Source organism: Plectropomus leopardus, chromosome 9, assembly GCF_026936395.1.
Source record: "Plectropomus leopardus strain MGB_pleo_1.0 chromosome 9, ASM2693639v1, whole genome shotgun sequence".
Lineage (NCBI taxonomy): Eukaryota > Metazoa > Chordata > Actinopteri > Perciformes > Serranidae > Plectropomus > Plectropomus leopardus.
Genome location: NC_142184.1, coordinates 8,691,425 through 8,711,439, shown reverse-complemented (window position 1 = coordinate 8,711,439; position 20,015 = coordinate 8,691,425). Strand labels below are relative to the sequence as shown.

Here is a 20,015-nt window from a genome sequence, read left to right as displayed (position 1 = left end):
CCTTTCTGTAGTTCTTTTGCATTCTTTTGTGTCTCTTTGAAGTAATTTTGTGTCTTTTTGGTCGGTTTTTTCAGTTTGTGGTCAGTATGTTTTAATTTGAGTAACATTTTGCAGGTTAAGTCCAGGGGCCACCCTTATGCACCTTTGGCCCCTGAACCTGTGCCCGTTAGGTCCATTCAGTAATCCCTCTGTATTCGCTCTTCTCCTCAGGGATTTCCCCTCTGCTGCTGTGTTGTGGCACTGATGGCCCCTCATACAGGCTCCCCTCCCCCTCCTCCGTGGTTCCCACACAGGGACAGCCGACTGTTTTCCTCATGAGGTGAAGTCCTCTCTGCGTATCCTCACACGTCAGGAGATGATGGACCTGGAGCTTCGCAGGTTTTGCGCTTGTGTTTGAGAGAAAAACAAAATCAAATCACTTCACTGTTGTTATCTTCATCCTCCTCTTCATCATCCTCGGCGGGAGCAGAGAGGAGGAAGATGGGCTGCTGCTCGGCGCGATGCGTGCTGGTCCTCCTGTGTTGTCTGCAGTTGGTAAGATGTTTTTCTCAAGATGCTTTCATATAAACACATGTGATACTGTCTTTTTTCTCTGGGGATAGTTACAACTTACAATTTATGCTGATAAAATCACCAAAAAACACATGAACATTTTGATTGATGAAACACCTGACAGGACTTGTAGTTTTATAAAAGTAAAGTTCATTTGATGCTGCTTTGAAGTGCTTCTGTTTTATATATTTTCTGACAATATAAACCCTTAAAATCTGGACTAAAGCAACAATATTTATATACTTTAATACCTGTTAAACACATGCTTTGCTGTCAAATTTGATGACCTTCCATTCACATTGTCATTAATTCAGGTTTTAGCTGCAAAGTGAAACTAAATATAACAAATTAGAAGTAGTTCCACTTCCTTAATTGCCTTGTTTTTGCCGAATTCCTTGACTTGAATAAATTGAATATATTTGGGGTTTTGGACTGTTGTTTAGACACAAAAAGCAAATTGAAGACGTCACCTTGAGCTCTGATGAGCATTTTTCATCACTTTGTGACATTTTATTGACCAAACAAATGTTAAATTGATTGATGTTGAGTATAATTGCCAGTTGCAGCACTAATAAACTTTTATCTTTTTGTGAAATCCATGTTAATAGTGAGCTTGTTGTAGTTGGAGGCCGCTCACAGCCACCACAATGACGGGCTGCACCCACTTTGTCCTCCTCCTGTGTGTTTCCCACCCTGCCCCCCTTCATGACTGACGGGCTCAGAGGACACTAATAACCACCTCTGTCTTTGTCCCCCACGGCTCTGTCGCCTTGACAACTTGTAGGAATCAAAAATACAACCTTGTGGGTGCACAGAGAAGAGATCACTGTGTAACGAGCCGCGGCGGCACAGCCTCACCTGTGATTGTCTGTTAAAAGTCACGATAAAGTCTGTTTTATGACCCGTCCAGGTCACTGCGCTGGAGCGGCAGGTGTTTGACTTCCTCGGCTACCAGTGGGCTCCCATCATGATCAACTTCTTCCACATCATCATGGTCATCCTCGGCCTGTTTGGGGTCATCCAGTACAAAACACGCTACGTTATTATGGTGAGACAACGGTCTGATTTTTCTTTAGAGCCTGCAAAAAAATCCTGATAAAATGTTGAATACTGAATTTTTGTTTATACCCATGTTTCATTTTTATATTTTTTTTTCTGGAAATATTTACTTTCTAGCTGAGAGTTAGATCGTGTTAGATTGATAACTTTGGCCGTTAAATCTGAAGCTCAGCTAACTCTCTGTAAACAAACCTCATTCCTCAAAATGTCAAACTATTCCTTTAACCCTTTGAAACCTGAGCAAAATGGTTTGTTTTCTTTCAAGAGAAAGGCAATGAGCGACTTAGCAAAACATGGCTCGAAAATAAGCAAGAAATTTGTTAGTTACACGAAAATTATCTTAAATAAGCACAAAAAAAAAGAAAAAAATATATATACACACGTCAAGAAATAACATACATATATGTTTCTGTACTGTAATGCAATTTTAAATATATAATGATAATAATTATAAATAAATTAATGTTAATAAATGTGAAAGGCGCAATACAAATGAACTGATGTCAAACCAGGTTTCAAAGGGTTAAAATCTAAATAAAGGGTGATGATTTCCCGCTTTTCTTTTAACATGACAAAAAGGGACTACAGGCAAAAAATAGCAGTTTTGCTGAAAAATGGAAACTATAACAAAAACCTTTATTTCTGCCTTCACACTCACCTCCCTCACCACCATCTCTGTTATCACCTCATACCAGTAAAACCCAGCTGCAGATGAGACTGTTTCATTTGAAGGATTTCGGCAGCAGTGATAGTTTTCAGTATTTATATAAGAAAAAAATCAATGTTTAGATAAACATTCTGAAAAAATACACATAGTTTAGTGTAACAACAGCATTTGTCTTTCTTTGTTCTCTCTTTAAAATAATTGTTTACCCAAATCTTAAGGAAAACTTTAAAAAAAATAAGAAAATTCTTGATAAATTGCATTAAAGGGGGATGCATTTAACAACAGCTGTTTTCAAACTCTCACACAACTCTTGCAGTATAATCCAAGTCTCATTTATCCTTTCGTTTGTTTGGTATTTCACATTTTTCTCTTGTTTTTGGATTCTTCATTGTGGGGGCATGAGAGAAAAACAAAGATTTCTTCAGAAATTCAGTGTAACACTGGGTGAGTAACTGTTAAACAAATGATCATTTTGTAGGTGAAGTCTTCAGTTCTCTCCTCATAAATCCTCATATTTGTCTTTAGACCCAGAATTTTATTTTTATTTTTATGTGCCAGACAGACCGAGGACACTTTGGGGCGACCTCTAGCTCACCTGCGTATGCCTCATACAGGCTGAGGTCCTCTGCTGTGGACCGGGTTTGATTCCCGCTGTCATCCTCCATCACGTCCTGACAATAAATTCCCAAAAAATAATCTTTAAAAAGTATACCTGTGAGAAAAGACAGGAGCCCTTAGTTACACCGTGACTACGCTGAGGAATTCTGAATGTTATTTATTTTCCGTAACAGTGTTTTTGTTTCCTCAGTACCTGCTGTGGACGCTGTTGTGGGTCGGCTGGAATGTCTTTGTCAGCTGTCTCTACCTGGATTTGGGACGCCTCTCGAAGGTTAGTCTAATGGTCGCGTCAGTGTCAGATAATTAGAGACTCGAGCAGCTTCAGCTCCTAAACACAGTGTTCAGCCCCTCTGGTGTCTCAGGACCTGCAGACACTCAGTTTCTGTTCAGACATTTAGAGTCATGAAGTAACAGAAGACGTTTATGTCTCCAACATACTGAAATGGCTTTTTAGGTCTTTATTAGTAACGATAACAATATCTAGACAAAATGATCAGTGTTAGAATTGAATTATTATAATGATTAGTTGTAGTAGTAACAGCGGTACAGTTAAACCTGCAGTAGTACTGGTTTAAGCTGGAGTTAAAATAATGAGCTGATTATTTGTTATTTTAGTTGACAGGAAATGTAATAATTTCTCTTTCATTGAGTAAAAATGCAAAACATGAGAACATTTGCAACATAAAAACATGTTTAATCATTAGGTTGTATTTTTTAATCTTGAGAAAGTCATTTTAAAGCGCATTTTAGGTCTGATGATACCATTTTATTCAACATTGTTTGTTGATATTTTATAAAAATGTCTTTTAAATGAATCAATTCATGAAAGTTATACTTAAACATTTCTTCTGCTGTGTTTCAGTTTGGTCTCTTACGTCTCGTAGTGTGTTCATATCTGCCTCTTTTTATTCTACATTCTACATTCTATATTACTGTTTGTTTTTACATTACTGTGTACATTACTTTGCACCTGACTGCTTTTTGCACTTCAGGTTTGATGCTAAACTACAAAAAGTTAAACTCTAAACAAGAACCCGACCTTTCTCCCTGGATTATCTAATATTTTCACAGCATTAGTGTACAACAATTATAGGTGATAATCTATTTCATCAATTACATGATTGACGTCTCTCTGAGGGGCGGATTTTCAGACATTAGGCCCCTGAGCACAGAAATGCAGAAGCCACCCTTGTTGTCATTTTGCCTGTTCTTATAGTCGTGTATCTTTTAGTGGTTTCATGTCTCTTTGTAGACGTATATGTGTTTTTGGGGTTATTTTGTGTTTTTGGGGCATGTTTTGTGGTGGTTTTGCTCCTTTTTGTACTTCTTTTGCATCTTTTTGTTGTCATTTTGAGTCTCTGGGGTAGTTTTTTGTGTCTTTAAAGGTAATTTTGTGTCTTTTGTAGTGTTTTGTGCCTATTTGAGGTAACTTTGTTTCTTTTTTGGGCATTTTGTGGTGGTTTGGCTCCTTCTTATCGTTCTTTTATATTCATGTGAGGTCTTGTGTTTTTTTGAGGTCATTTTGTGTCTGTTTTATTTATTTTTGCATCTTTTTGTGTCTCTATGTAGTTGTTTTTCTCTCTTTAAGGTAATTTTGTGTCTTTTTTGGTTGTTTTGCTCCTTTTTACAGTTTTTGTTGCATGTCTTTGTGGTCATTCTCAGTCTTTTTTTGTTGTTTTTTGCCTATTTGAGGTTACTTTTAGTTTTTTGGGGCATTTTGTGGTGGTTTGGCTCCTTTTTATTGTTCTTTTATATTCACATTATTTGTTTGTTTTTCAGTTTGGTTTTTTTTTTGCATCTTTTGTGTCTCTATGTAGTTGTTTTTGTCTCTTTGAGGTAACGTTTTGTCTTTTTTGGTTGTTTTGCTCCTTTTTACAGTTTTTTTTATTGCATCTCATTTGGATGCATGGTCATTTGGAGTCTCTGTTAATGTATGTTTTTTAATTTGGGTAACATTTTGAAGTTCAAGGGCCACCTCTATACACTTTTGGCCCCTGGACCTGTGCTCTTTAGGCCCATTCAGTAATCCATCTGCATTCTCGCTTGTGAACATGTAACTCTGCAAGACTTCAGAGAATAACCTGCCATAAAAATGCATAAAAATATTTAATTTAATATGAACAATATTGATTAAAAGTTCCTTTTTTTCTGTAGATATGCTAAAATTTGGATAAGTGACATCACATTACATAAACATTTAATATGCTGTATTCGTTTTTACTCTGCCCTTATATAAGAAGAAAGTTTTGTTGTTTATTAACTTCTTGGTTTTATTGTTTCTCTGTTTTTATGTTTTTCGTTGCTTTTTTTGCACAGCTCGTAATGTTTTTCATTCTTCTTTGAGTTCTTTTCTGCTAAAAATACAAATAAAATAAAAAAGTGATAGTTTAGTCAAAGAATAAAAAAAATCGTTAGTAATGGCTCCAGACGGGAGACCGTATCATGTTCACACTACATCTGATCTTCTCGTCTGATCTCATCTTTTTTTTAGCAGGATTTCACACTTTTTACTGCACTCTCTTTAATGAAGAGTCTCTTTAGGAGTCTGAGAGCTGAACAGTCGTGTGTGTTGTCTCTGCAGGACAGTGATATCCTCTCTCTGGGAGTATCGTCACATCGCTCATGGTGGAAGGACAACGGGCCGGGCTGCGAGAGCGACGGCCTTCCCTCCGCTGGGTGGCAGAACCAGAAGAACCCGGAGCTGACCACAGTGCTGAGCTGCTGGTTGGAGTACCAGTACATCGAAATCCTGCACTGCGTCGTCCAGCTGCTGATCTCAGTGAGTCCCTGTCGCGCAGTAAACTCAGCCGTCCGTTCATTTGTTGTTTTAACATCAAACGAGTGAAAAAACATCAGAATTACTCGATGATGCTTTGAAAATTTAAACTGAAAAGCCTGTTAAACATTTAATATTGTTTTAGTATCAATAAATATTCATCAGTGCACACAGGATTGGACTGTTGCCTAGCAACAGCAACTCTAAATTTGAAAACAGGCCTGAGCATTTAAAAATGGCTCAACATTATCACATTTGACGTGGAGTGGTGGTACGCGTGTTTCTGAGCTTCTCAGCCACGACTCTGATTTCGGTCACTCTGTAGTACTTTAATTTTCTGAGACGCCGAATCTTGTAGTTAGTGACTCAAATCAAAGCGTCTGATGTGGCATCAGCAGTGGCGGATGAAGTATTCAGGACTTTTATTAAAGTGAAAGTACAAATACAACATTGCAAAAATACTCTACAAGTAAAAGTCCTGCATTGACAATATTACTTTAGTAAAAGTAAGTATAATCAAGAACTCGTACTCAATGTACTCAATTAAAAGTAACCAATCTAGAATAGAATAAAATAAAAACACTCAAAACAAATTTGAAAAGAACTGCAGTGTTTACCAACAATAGTAAATAGCTAATTAATTTTCTGCCAATTGTCTAATTGATTGATGGACTAATTGTTTCAGCTGTAATTGCACTGACTGAAGGATAGTTACTTAATAAAAAAACATCATGTTTTATAAACTTTTCTGATGCTTTAAATGCTAAAAACTTCACAAAATTTGTAAAGTGCATAGTGACTTAAAGTTTTGGATAAATGTAGTGAAGTAAAAAAAATAGAAAATATACTGTTAATCACAAAACTAAAAACATTAAAAAGTTGTGAACTCAAATCAAAAAAACATCTTACCTGCAGTGCTATTTACCAGTTTAGATTGTTTTGGTGTGAGTTTCCAGATGGCAATATCGGACGCAGAGATGTCTGTTTTCTCTTTAATATAATAAAACTAGATGGTACTTTGCTTTTGGTGCTTAAAGCATCAAAAAACTAAATTTGAAAAACTACACAGCAACGTCTCTTTCCAGAAATCATGACCTGATTACTCAAGAATATCTGTAGACCTTGCTGTGAGCACTTTCATGTAGGGAGTATTTTCTTTCTACCGAGCTACACCCGCCCACTGTATCACCGTTTATAAGGGGATTTGGGGTTTTTTTGCCTCACACCGCTGCTAATTATCTGTTTTTTATAGACTTTTTCATCATTTGTTATCATGTATTTTATATCCATGTAGCCAGCATGAATGTGAGTTAAAAAAAACTGAGAGCAATTTAAAAAAAACAACTTTTTTTGACCAAGTGATTCACTTTTATACATGTTTTTGTTTGATCCTGTAGCTCCCAGGATTTGTTTATGCCTGTTACATCGTCAGCACTTTCTCAGACGAGGAAGACAGCTGTAAGTATGCTCCTGATCACACCACAGATGCCATTTCTTTGAGGAAAAACGATCAATTTTACATACGTTATATGTTTAAAAGACATTGTATGCATTTGCCATTCCATTTCGTTTTTTTACACTGAGGTTCATTTATTCATTTTGTTCTTTTCCCATTTTATTTTAGTTAATTTTATGGGTGAATTTCATCATCCATCCAAACCCTCTCAGTTGCTCTTCTAGTGTAAAGATCTGCAGGTAGGTTTAGCGTCATGATTGCCTCTTATTTTCCACCCACTCTATTTCATTAACCACCTTGTTTCTTCAACATCTCAAACACAAATGCATTTTTTCTGTATTTTTGCTTAGATTATAAATAACCACAGGAGTAAAGTGGTTTATGAAACCTGTGGATGAATCTGGCAGGACGGAAGAGAACTTTGAAGACTGTCACTGTGAAACTGCCTTCGCCTGTTTGTTAATAAAAACACCGGCTGACAGATGCTGGACCTCACTGTGCAAAAACACGGTCACACTGTGCAAAAACGTGCAGGCCTTTTCATTATGTTTTTTTTTTTCCTCAGGCCTCAAACACTGTAAATCCACATTTAAAACTACCTCCGTGTTCATGTCTGTGTGTGCAAAAGAGATAAAAATAACTAAATATGAAGCACTCAAGAACAAAAGAAGTATGAGCCATAAAATGTAAATAAGTCGCAGTTTCTTTAAAATGTTTTGTAACATGTATAAATTATGAATAATGTGTAATTTCAGTTAGAAAAAAGTTACCATCCCAACTTGTGTAGTGTATGATATAATTCGGTGAAATAAACCACATTCACAAATCAGCTTGTATTGCAGTGCTGCACACATTTATTTATTATTAAAAATGTATAAGACTGAGATTTATTTTTCTTTCTACTGTTTAAACAGCTGCGTGTCCTTTTTTACAGTTTAAACTGCAAGCACTGTTTTGTTTTTGTGTATTTTAGGAAATCTTTTTAACACATTGACTAGGGACTACAGATGGAAATGGTCTCATGGTAAATTCTACCATTTTATTTATTATTTTTATAAATCCTGTTTATTTATTATTTACACTGTCAAAATACTGCTTTCTTGCCACAGTTCGTTGGTTTTTAAAACTGCTTTTAACCTGGAAATTGTATGTAGACACAGCATACCAGTCTGCTTTTTAATTTTATTATTTTTCTTAATTGAACAAACAAAAATACATCAACATCATGTACACAGAACTGCCCATGCTGGGGTAAAATATGAAAAATAAAGAAAAATTACTATAAATTACTATAAATCCAGAATATTATATCATCAGTCCATATGAAATTTATCAAATAGGTTTTATTGCCTTTTTATGATAATTTACTCTAATGATGGTATGGTGCCAGTTATTTTTAATTTATTTATATATTTATTTTTTATGGTGCCATTTGAAAAACGTTAAATTTATTTTATTATGATGCCATGTTTTTTGTGTGTGTTTTTTTTAAACATTTAATTTATTTAATTGTGGTGCAATACTATTTATTCATTTGCTTATTTACTTTATTTGTTTATTATTATAGTGGTGCCTTTTTTTAACTTAAAAAATATATAGTGATGGCATTTTTTTACTTATTGCTTTTTTTGTTTTTATTATTTATAGGGCCATTGTTTGTTATGTTTTTAGTCTTTTTATTTATTTTGTTGTGATGCCATATTTTTTTTAAATTTCATTATTTTTTTTACTATAATATCGTATTGTTGTAGTTCCTGATAGAAAAGTTCAAAATCCAGTTTATAGTCCGCTTGCATCTTTTTTGTGAATGCGGAATTTTCCCAATAAATTAAAAATTAATGAATTGCACAAAAATATATATAAATATTTTCCCACCTTTCAGTTTTTCTTGGAGCAGTCTGCTGCTGCTAGGTAGCAGCGGACGCATCTTTTACGTCACCGACGTCATTTCCGCCCATCGGACCCCGGATGAAGCTGCCATTGGGGCAAGTGAGCAGGGCCACCGAGGCTGGTTGGATTTTAATTTAGCGGAGAGGAGGGGGTCGGAGCGGATTGAAGCCCCGCTGGATTAATGTGGACAGGGCGGCGCGGAGCGGCAGCAGCGGCTACGACGAGCACACGGTCCGCGCGGAGCAGCAGAGACAGCGGCTAACGGCTGCTGCTAACTGACTGTTAGCAGCAAACAGCTCCTGTTAGCCTCAGCGGAGCCCTGTACGTGTTGTCAGCGTTAACACAACACCTGGTGGATGAATGATGTCTGCCGCTAGTATTGACCCTCAGGTAAGCAGCGAGGAGACGATTTATCCCCAGCAGAGAGGTGAGATAAACGGCGTGTGAGTGTGAAGACGATGCCTCCATTCCGGAGCTAGTCAGCTAGTTAGCTCACTGAGAGGTTAGCTAGAAAGCTGCTCTCTGCTGGTACCCAAAGGCCTGGACCACATCTGAGAGTTGGTGGCAAAAACAGCATATTTTTTAAATGTATGTGTCAGTCAGTAACCAGAGGGGAGTGTTAGCATGTCAGTGTGCAGCTAGGATCATGTGTGATGCTTTTAGTAACAGTGGAAACCAATGCAAGCGTTGTGTTTTCTTCTTTCACATGTTTCCTCCTTATAATGTGACCACCAAGACATCGAAGGGACAAGATGCAAGCAAAGGTAAGAGACATGTTTCTGTGTCTGAAGATGTTTGATTACATTTATTTATTTATAAGGACAACTCATATTAAATCATATTTCTGTTAAATGTGCCAGTGTTAGCATCAGGCTCATTTTCAACTGCAGTCCCTTGGAAAGATGTGTTGAAACGTGAAAAATGATAAAATTCACATAACAACAGCAGCAGGACACCATAAAGACAGCAACAACTACAACATGAACATGAACTCCCAAGACAGAAATAAAGCCATGAGAAGCAACAAGAAACAATACAACAACAGTACAAAACAATAGCACAGCAACAACTTATAGTGTTAAATTCACAACATAGCCATGCACGCAACAAATATCAACAACTTACAGCCTTTTAGTACAAATAGTCACACAGGCTGCATGAAGCAGCAACACACACTAAGCATAACATGCAGAGCAGCAATAGAAAGTAGAAACAGCAATAGACAGAAGCAGAGATAAAATAGAAGAGTCATAATGTAGACCTTGATAAAATGTCAAAAGATGCAGTTATGGGATGAGAGTTTGTTCATACGTGCTAAAACACTGGAAGGCCATGCAACACAAATTCAGGCAGGTTGTCAAGAAAACAGATATTTCATTCATACAAGTTGCACATGAACCTGTTTTGTATTGTATACAACTGACACCTGGTGCCTCACACACAACTGACAGGGCTCCCATGGATCCTTAAAAAGTCTTAAAGGGCATTGCATTTATTAACCTTAATTGGTATTAAAATGTTGTAAATAAATCTGCCAAAACTCTTTAAAAAAGTATTTTATTTATTGTTTTTTTCTGATGTTGCCTTGTGAAATCTGGAAATAGTTTGTAATAACTAACTTAAATAATTTACAGAATGCCTCACCATTATGCAGATGAGGATAAAGGAACCAACATCACAAGTGCCACATTCAATCAAATGACAAATTAAATTAAGATTTTTTTCCAGACAAATCAATTAATATTTTTATGATAGTATATGTTTTCCGTATGTTCCACTATTAATGTTTTTTTTTTTTTTTTTTAAAACAGCATTTATAGAAAATCTCCCAACTTTTTAATTTGACCCTTTCATTTCTTTATCTTTGTCTATCTATCTATCTTGTGATGCCATTTTTAAAAACTTTTTATGTATTTTACTGTGGTGCAGATGTCATGTGTTCCCGGGGTCCTGTGTTCTTGATATAAACAGTCATTGTTGAATTATATTGCAAAAGACCCAAGGGATAGAAATGGCAAAAATCTATTCATCCACTATAGATACCAATCAAGAACATCGTTGGCGGTGAACGTTCAGTATAACGTCAGTAGACTTTTAGCTGTAGGTGGGTGATTTCAGGGAAAAATGCACGAACATTTGACCCAGAGGGGAAAAAACATTGCTGAGAACATAAACCCCTTTGAAAGGTCTCCTTTATGTGTAAGAGGATATTGAGCTGGGAACATGGATACCCTCCTGTTTTGTTGTAGCCCTTATTTCAGGCATGTCCAAAGTCCGCCCTGGGGGCCAATCGTGACCCACAGACCAATTTTAAAGGGCTCACGGCTTGTTATTCAAAATATGCTGTGTGTTCATGCCACACAATATTGGTTAGTCGAGCAAGATCCCTTTGCAGTTTTTTTCAGTTCGCCTCACAGTGGCAGGACAATCATACCGTTTGTAAAAATGCACTAAGAAGGAACTACACAGGTGGACCTAATGCATTTTCATTAACAGATGCTAAACAAGCCATCGAAAAGCTAACAGCTGCTAGATAGCAGACATGCAAAAGACAACAAAAAAGCATTATATATAATTTTTTAATATAACCCATAAGATGCTAGAAGCAAGTGGCCCCCAGGTATTTTCACATTGTCTTAACTGGTCGCCATTCAAAAAAAAGTGGCCTTAAGGCAACAGAGAAATCTCAAGTTTCCATTAACCCCTAAATTGTGCAAATTGAAGTTGCGGATATAAAATGCGCCTAATGGAAACATGTCAATTTAGAAAAAACTCCCCGTTATCACAAAGAAGCTTTTACACTCGCATTAAGTAGTATCTCACGCGATTTGAAAAAGACATATTTTGAAAACTGCAATGGAAACACTTGTTTCGCTTTTATAGGTCACATGACGTGTGCGAAAGAGTCGCTATAGGAGCTGTTATTGCATCACATAACTCTTCAAAAGTTGAGCGAATCATTCGGAAGTTTTGAATCCACAATTCCTCTGTGAAATCGTGGACTATCACCTCCCAGAAATCCCTCATGCGTGGTCGCCTCCACATATGAGGGGCTCGCCTTTCGATTATCCATCGCATAACACGCCGGTCACTTTTGCGTGGTGGCTGCAATAGAAATAAATCTGCTGATGTTTTGAACATCCATCTCCATGCTTCTTGGATTGTTATCACGAGCGGAGAAGTTGCATAAAGTCACTCGATGGAAACGCAGTCATCTGTCAATTGTGTTTTATTTCAAAAATATCACTTTAGTTTTGCGCAAATCTGTGGAAACCCTCTTAATGTCTAAATGTTACTAAATATCATGTTTGCGTCACTGCATTTTTTAATCCACGTTTGATAGTTGTATGCAGTAATGAAGCACTGTAAGGACAAACAGCTTATCAATGTAAACACTTTGCACTTTTGAAAGGTCGACTCCTCCTGGGGCTAAGTTTGTCCAGCAGACAGAATAATCTGTTTACACATCAACTCATTTTGACCTCCCGTAGACTTCTTTTTGAATTCTTCGATTATAACTTGTTGGTTACTGTTACTGTAAACATGCGTTAAAGTAAAAGTCGACCCCAGATTGTCATTAAACATTTCACCTCACTATCTTCTTTTTTTTCCTGCGCTGTGTCACTTGGATGCCTGCTGCTCACGGTCTGGTACTACAAAGCCCGAGCTCACCTGAGCGCAGAAAGCAAGAAAAAAAAAGTAAAATACAGGCAGAAAAATACACTACCACAGAGAGAGAGATTACTTCTTTATGAGTGTATGTTGTTTTGTAGAAAAAATCCTGCAGACATTTTGCATGGGAAATCTGTGATGTTGTATTTACAGCTACAGAGCAGATATTTTAGGCTTCATCATAAAGTAGTTTTGTGTTTTGTGATGTGTCATATTGGATTCGCAGCTTTGACGACACTTTGATTTTATTGCAGCCTTCCCAGTGTCAGTGCAGAATGGCTCGCTCCACCAGAAGGACACAGTTCATGACAATGACTTTGAGCCTTATCTCACCAACCAGTCTAACCAGGTAGGAAACACATTTGAATTATCTCTAGTGAAACTTTTTTTAAAAATGTATTATCATCAGAGCTGGGCAATATGGCTAAAAATGTTATCACGATATAAAATTTTCATAGATAACTATCTACCAAAAAAGTCAAATCATTATTTCTTTGAAGTTTAAAGGCTGGTTTTTGCTCCAAAGTGAAAGTTGAAGAAGTCTTGCAGTTAATTGTGGTTTAAACTGTTATTTATTGTCGGGACATGACAAACATTTTGCCAAACAGCAGAATATTTCACAAATCAGAGGTAGATTCAAAATAATTAGAATCAAAATAATGTCAGTAAATAAATTGTCAAACAGATGTCAAACTCTACACTGATGGTTTAAAACATTTTGTTTTTGTGAGAAAGGAAACAGAATACACAGAAAAAACAATTTGAACTGTGATCAGTATTTTCTGTACTAGTTTTATACTCAAAGTTTACAATTTCACACTCAAAACAATAACAAAAGACGTGAAATGGTGATGAAAGTTTGTGTGACTTGACTGAGACAGAAGTCATTTTTACAGTCGTGTTGATGTATGAAAGTTTTATTCCCCTTACCTTTATGTCATGTCATAACATCGGTTAGTCAGTCACATTAACTTGCTGACATACTGTTATCATCAAATGAGAACAAGGTAGATCTATTTGTCACTTTTTAAACATAGTCGTCTTCTTCTTCTGCTTAATGAAAGGTGCTAACTGCTGTTTAAGGTGCATTACTGTTCCCCTCTACAGGCGGATGGGTAGTTTAAATATATGGAGCATTTATGGAACATTTTTTTATCCATACCAATTTTTCTGAAAAAATGATTGTCACCGTTTTGTCACTCAGCCCTCTTTGTCATCACATCTTGTTGCTCTGACGAATCACCCGAACTCTGTCTCTGTTTGTAGAATAACAGCTATCAGTCCATGACAGACCCCTACCTGTCCAGCTACTATGCCCCCTCCATTGGATTTCCTTACCCTCTCAGTGAGGCTCCCTGGTCTACAGGAGGTGACCCACCAATCCCCTACCTGACACCCTACGCCCCCCTCAGCAATGGAGACCACCACTTCATGCACGACACGGTTTTTGGGCAGCCGGGCGGGCTCAGCAGCAGCATCTACCCTCACAGGTTTAACTTTTTCCCAGAGAACCCGGCCTTCTCAGCATGGGGCACCAGCGGCTCTCAGGGCCAGCAGACTCAGAGCTCGGCCTACGGGGGCAGTTACAGCTACCCGCCCAGCTCCCTCGGAGGCACCTTAGTCCCTGACGGCCAGACAGGTTTCCATAGCGACACCCTGAGCAAGGCTCCAGGTATGAACAGCCTGGAGCAGGGCATGCTGGGCCTAAAAATAGGGGGAGATGTGACAGGAAGTGGGTCTGGCGTGAAGAGCGCAGGCTCTCTCGGAGGTGGCAGTGTAGCTGCAGCTGTTGCCACGGGCAACGGCGGCACACCAATTGGAATGCCCCCTCCGAAACCGACGTCGTGGGCTGCTATTGCAAGTAAACCTGCCAAGCTGCAGCAACAAAAGACCAAGAACAAACCTGGCACCCCCATAGCTGGAGGAGGTCTGCCTCCGCCCCCCATCAAACACAACATGGACATCGATACATGGGATAACAAAGGGGCCGCCACCAAGATGGCGCCTCCTTTACCCCCCCATCACCACCACCACCATCACCAGCAGCCCCAGCTTCACTCCCATGCTCCCAGTCTCCTGCCACCCCTCCAACAGTCCCTACAGTCCGCCCAGTCCCTCGTGCAGCAGATGACCATGCAGGGTCCTCCACCTCCTCCTCCACAGTCTTACCAGAACCACAACTCTGCTCCGACACCTCAGACCCGCTGGGTAGCCCCACGCAACCGCAACTTGTGCTACGGTGGCGGAAGCTTGGACAGCAGCGGCTCCTCTAACGGTGGCTGTGTCGGTAACGGAGGAGGCGGAGGCGTGCCTCCAGAGCCGGGATCTGAGTCCCACCCTGTACTGGAGAAGCTGCGAGCGGCCCACAGCTACAACCCCAAGGAGTTCGACTGGAACCTGAAAAACGGCCGCGTGTTCATCATCAAGAGCTACTCTGAGGACGACATCCACCGCTCCATCAAGTACTCCATCTGGTGCAGCACGGAGCACGGCAACAAACGTTTGGACTCCGCCTTCAGAGCGATGAACTCTAAAGGTCCCGTCTACTTGTTGTTCAGTGTCAACGGCAGCGGCCATTTCTGCGGCGTGGCCGAAATGCGTTCGCCCGTGGACTACGGCACCAGCGCTGGCGTTTGGGCGCAGGACAAGTGGAAGGGCAAGTTTGACGTGAACTGGTTGTTTGTTAAGGACGTGCCTAATAGCCAGCTGCGCCACATCCGCCTGGAGAACAATGACAACAAGCCGGTCACCAACTCACGTGACACTCAAGAGGTTCCTCTGGAGAAGGCGAAGCAGGTGCTGAAGATCATCGCCCAGTACAAACACACCACCTCCATCTTTGATGACTTTTCCCACTATGAGAAGAAGCAGGAGGAGGAGGAGGTGGTGAAAAAGGTATTTCCTTCAGATTTCACACAGAGCGCTTTTCAGTGAGAACATATTTAGGGACTGTACAAAAATGTTTGGGGTGAAGGGGAAACCTTTTTAAAAAAGCGAAAACCTCCTCGGTGTTATTAACATTTTCTTCTGATTATTCCCCTGACTAAAGGCCCAGACGCACCAAGCCGACATCAAAGAACTATTGTTGACGAAAGCCGACTGCTGCGTCGCCTCACATCATCGGTCTCAGTCAAAAAGTTGCGCTCGAATACACAAAAACTACAACCCGCATATGTTTTTCGCCTGCACGAGAGAAAAAAAAGACAGACGGGACGGATTCAAGAGGCTAATTAGCGATTTAGCACATTAACAACGACAATGAGCATATTTACTGTACACTAGTGAACAATAACACAAACAATAACAACATATTTCTTCTAAAGGGCTCAATGGCTGCAGCGGCCACAGGTTCAATTCCAGCCTGCAGCCTTTTGCTGCATTTCATCCTCTCTCTCCACCTTTCACATTTCAGCTGTCCTTTCCAGTAAAGGCTAAAAAAGCCCAAAACAACATGATTATGCCTAATATTACAAGATTGTTGCGATCCCACGGCCTCTTTATTTTAGTTATTTGCTTTCCTTACTTCTGTTTCTCTTTTTGCGCCCTGAGCGAGTGATTTCGTTCATCCACAGACTCCGCCCCCCCAAGTCAAAATGATAAACTGGCCGAAAAAACAGACTTGACTATTGCCAATGATGCGGGGCGCGCTGATAAAACAAGGGTGACAGGTGCTCGCCACGCAATCCTACTTGGACCAACAGCCGACCATCAGCTTGGTGCGTCAGGGCCCTAAGATTATATTTCAGAATAAAATGATTGTATTGAACAGGTAAAGCTCCTTTTAATTTAAGATAATGTACCCAGTTATGATATAAAACAGTCCCTCAGTGTGCTTATGTCGTAAATGGAATTCGCTCAATAGTTATGATTATTTTAATGTTACGGGCCAATTTAAACATTCAAATATTAATAAAGCATTTATTAGTAATCAAATTAAAGATTTCCAAATTTCTAATGTGATTTGATAGTAGAGGAAGCTGCAGAGTCTTAACCCACGTCATGTTTTTATGTGATGTTGCAGAGCGTCTCTCTGTCACTCAGATAAAACAGGCACGGTGACCAGGTGTCTTTTGATGCTATTTTAGCCTCTTGTCTGACGTAAAATAGAGCCCTGATACAGAGACAGAGGCCGCTGTTTGTGGCATATGGCACACATGAAAGCCATGTTGTTGATTTGACAATTTGATCTGTTTTTATGTAATAAATGTTAGAACTATTTTATGGAGTAAGGAAAATATAACAGACGTTCCCCTCTTTTTCTGACCTCCTTCTTCCTGCCTAATAATATCTGTGCAGTCCCTTAGTTTTAGTAGACGGTTTGTTTTCCGTACATTTGTATCCGTTGATCATTGATTTGAAGCGACTGGAAGGTTTGTTGATGAAATATTTACATGTTGTGTTATTAAAAGTGATGAGATTTGTATTTCTAACGTGACTCAACAGTAAGGCTTTGCGTGTTTTTTGACAGAGCTATGAACCTGCCTCGATACAGAGCCGATCCAGAATCGATCAGGTAAAGTCTGTTTTCCTTGCTCTCTAACTCTGTCTCTCAGAGAATATTAATATTTGTGTTTTTCTGATATTGATACATATCACTGTGTGACAAAAGTGTGCCCTCATATGGAGTCATCAAACAATCTTCAGTATCTCATTTTGATTGTGTGCATTTAACATTTGTTCAGAATCGATGGTCCTGTTTACACCGGTTATTAAAATACAGACGTAGGCGGTAACGAAATCTGAACACAAGCGTTCAGCTGGAGACGTAGACAGACGCACGTGTGAACGCAGCTCAAATGGAGACTTGTGTTCAGATTACTGAGCCACATTTTAGTATCAGGTGTAAACAGGGTCAGAACTTTACAAAAATGATAATATGGTCAATTATCGTGATATAATTCCATCAGAGAGTTGATTAACCCTTTGAAACCTGTATCAGTATCAGTGTTCTTGCCTTCAGACACCTTTTACAAGCTATTTAACGATCTGAAACATTATCAAATTGGTTTGGTTTCTTTCAAAAATATGGGAGGTGCCAAAAAATTACATAGAAATTAATTTTAAAAAATTGGGGGAAGAGGAGATTATTACAAAATTATCCAAAAAATTAGGGAGAAGTGTCCAGATAATTTAATGATGTTTAATTAAAAAATAATAATTTATAATATATTTACAGTTATGTCAGAGAATAAAATGTATACATGTCTTTTAATTCTCAGCACTTTTCTGGGTCATTTTCTTGTTTTGTTTCTGCTTATTTTTAGGTAATTTTTCTGTAACCTTTTATTAATTTCTTGCTCAACTTTGGGCTGCGTCTTAATAAATTGCCTGTTTTTTTGAAGAAATCAAATCACTCCCTTAGGTTTAAAGGGTTAATGGTAATATTTAATCACCTGCCCCCACTGTAGGTCTGTTTTTAAAACATATAAGTTATGCATTTGAACATAATAGGTTTGAATGATCTCATATTGATAAATATGTCTAATAATTTAATATTTCTACTTTTTATTTTTTTTAGGATCGTCAGAAGTAAACAGCAGACGGCTGTCGACGAAAATTTAGATTTAAAAAAGAAAACACAAGGACATAAAGAAATTGAAAACTAATATTTTTTTCTATTTAATTTTGTTGACTTTGGCCCACGTCAAATTTTTGACCCCCGACGCTCCTGGTTCCCAGTCTTTACGATGTGTGCAGGGATGAAGCTAGTTCCACCAGTCGAATCGCTTCAATAATATATATTTTCTTGTTTTTTCTGTATTTTTTAGCCTTATAAATCTCTATCGCTACCCCAGAACTTGCATTCTTAACTAAATATAAGTAACAAATATCTGCACGTCTGTTTTTTGAAAAATCTCTCGACAACATGCTGCTGATATTCAGTGACTGTTCACTTTGTGGTTTGTGTGTTGGAGAAATGTTAAGTGCTTGTATCGGTTAATCTTAACGAGTGAACAAGACTTTATTGACAAATGTCTGCTATCTGTTTGTGGCCAGTTGTATTTTATATTATCAGATGAAAAAAAAAACTTCTACGATGCCTCGTCTTTTCATGTGAGGGGCGTTTTACTTTGGTGGAGGAATGTGTTCACTGAGAGTTTCTGTATGCATAGACATAATCGTGCAAGGTTGTGACGTTAGAAAGCGCTAATGTTAGGAAATTATTTTGAATAATGCATCACCTGGCTTACAACTGATTACATTTAGAATTATGGTGAAGAAATTGTGGGATTTAGTCTCCTAGAGCGGAGCCTTAACATTTCTTTTCAGCACTAAATTTGTATTTTTCTTTTTTCTTTTTTTTTCCCAGAACTGTACCTCAAATTTTTTCAGCTAGAGATTTCAGGGAAAAGATGTCTAGAGATCAAACGCTCTTAAAGGTGGTCCCTCTCTTTCTTATTCAAAGGACGGAAATACAAATTTACTGTTCTGAGTTCAGGTTTTATTGACACAAAACTTGCGTTCTGTCTAATTTCCCTGTTTCGGTGACTTTTGTTTCCCTGCTGTTCAGACAGGAGGTCTCTGTTTATGAAATTCTGGAGGAAATGTAGCATGTACTGCTTTTAAATCTACAAGCCAGGCCTGTCACTTTGTTTTTTTTTTTCTTTTTTGTTTCTTGTTCTTTCTTAACATAATTATAATCTCTGCATCATTTTCATCGCTATAACCTGTCCACATCATCCTCAGAAAATGTAAGCTTTAATGTATTGGCATTTCTAACTGAGATCGCCTCAAAATGTTTAACTGTAGCATTATACTTAACTGATTTATTGTCAAGTGTATGAAAACCCAGAGATAGCCTATATGGTAAATGTTTGTGACTTTTCTTTTTAAAAAAAACTTGCTTGCTGTATTGTGTGTATGCAAGAGTGAAAGAACAGAGAGGGAGTATGATTGTGGAGCAATCAGAGTTATATTACTGGTATTGGATTATAGAAAATTTATGCAAAAAAAAAGTTTTAAAGTCACCCCTGAATTAAATATCCATTGTATCAAAGGTCACTATCACATTCTTAGATTTGATCATGTTCATTATTAAAGATATACTTATCTGTTCTCTGTGGGCTTTTGATTATAATGATGAAGTACATTTTAATTACACAATCTAAACGTCACACACTTTACTGTAAGGGGATGTACAGTCTGTGCAGTATATGATACCCTGCCACCCTGGAAAAAATACAAACTCATTTACAAAGTCATCAGAAGGAAATGTTGGCATTGTAAGTTTAATAATATTGATAATAATAATAATAGATTTTAATTGTAATGCACTTAATTTGGAACAAATCTCAAAGTGCTACAAGATAAAAGCATTAGCGACC

At 38.2% G+C, this 20,015-nt stretch overlaps 2 protein-coding genes across 2 annotated transcripts in view; both read left to right on the top strand.

Annotated features, from left to right (window-relative positions):
* LOC121947414 (sodium/potassium-transporting ATPase subunit beta-1-interacting protein 3) overlaps window positions 1–8,451 on the top strand; it is a 35,876-nt gene extending 27,425 nt beyond the window's left edge. The window contains exons 6-12 of the mRNA XM_042492466.2: window positions 211–534; window positions 1,463–1,600; window positions 3,087–3,167; window positions 5,478–5,675; window positions 7,070–7,130; window positions 7,297–7,367; window positions 7,479–8,451. Coding sequence (XP_042348400.1) covers window positions 481–534; window positions 1,463–1,600; window positions 3,087–3,167; window positions 5,478–5,675; window positions 7,070–7,130; window positions 7,297–7,352 — 588 coding nt within the window. The 5' untranslated portion in view covers window positions 211–480 and the 3' untranslated portion in view covers window positions 7,353–7,367; window positions 7,479–8,451. The remainder of the gene's footprint in view (window positions 1–210; window positions 535–1,462; window positions 1,601–3,086; window positions 3,168–5,477; window positions 5,676–7,069; window positions 7,131–7,296; window positions 7,368–7,478) is intronic.
* A 608-nt stretch (window positions 8,452–9,059) lies between these two features.
* On the top strand, window positions 9,060–19,746 carry ythdf1 (YTH N6-methyladenosine RNA binding protein F1). Its single transcript, XM_042491757.2, has 6 exons — window positions 9,060–9,408; window positions 9,755–9,782; window positions 12,945–13,039; window positions 13,957–15,585; window positions 17,159–17,203; window positions 18,209–19,746. The coding sequence occupies exons 1-6, from the start codon at window positions 9,379–9,381 to the stop codon at window positions 18,221–18,223; spliced, it is 1,842 nt and encodes a 613-aa protein (XP_042347691.1). The 5' UTR covers window positions 9,060–9,378; the 3' UTR covers window positions 18,224–19,746.
* Window positions 19,747–20,015: the final 269 nt, after the last annotated feature.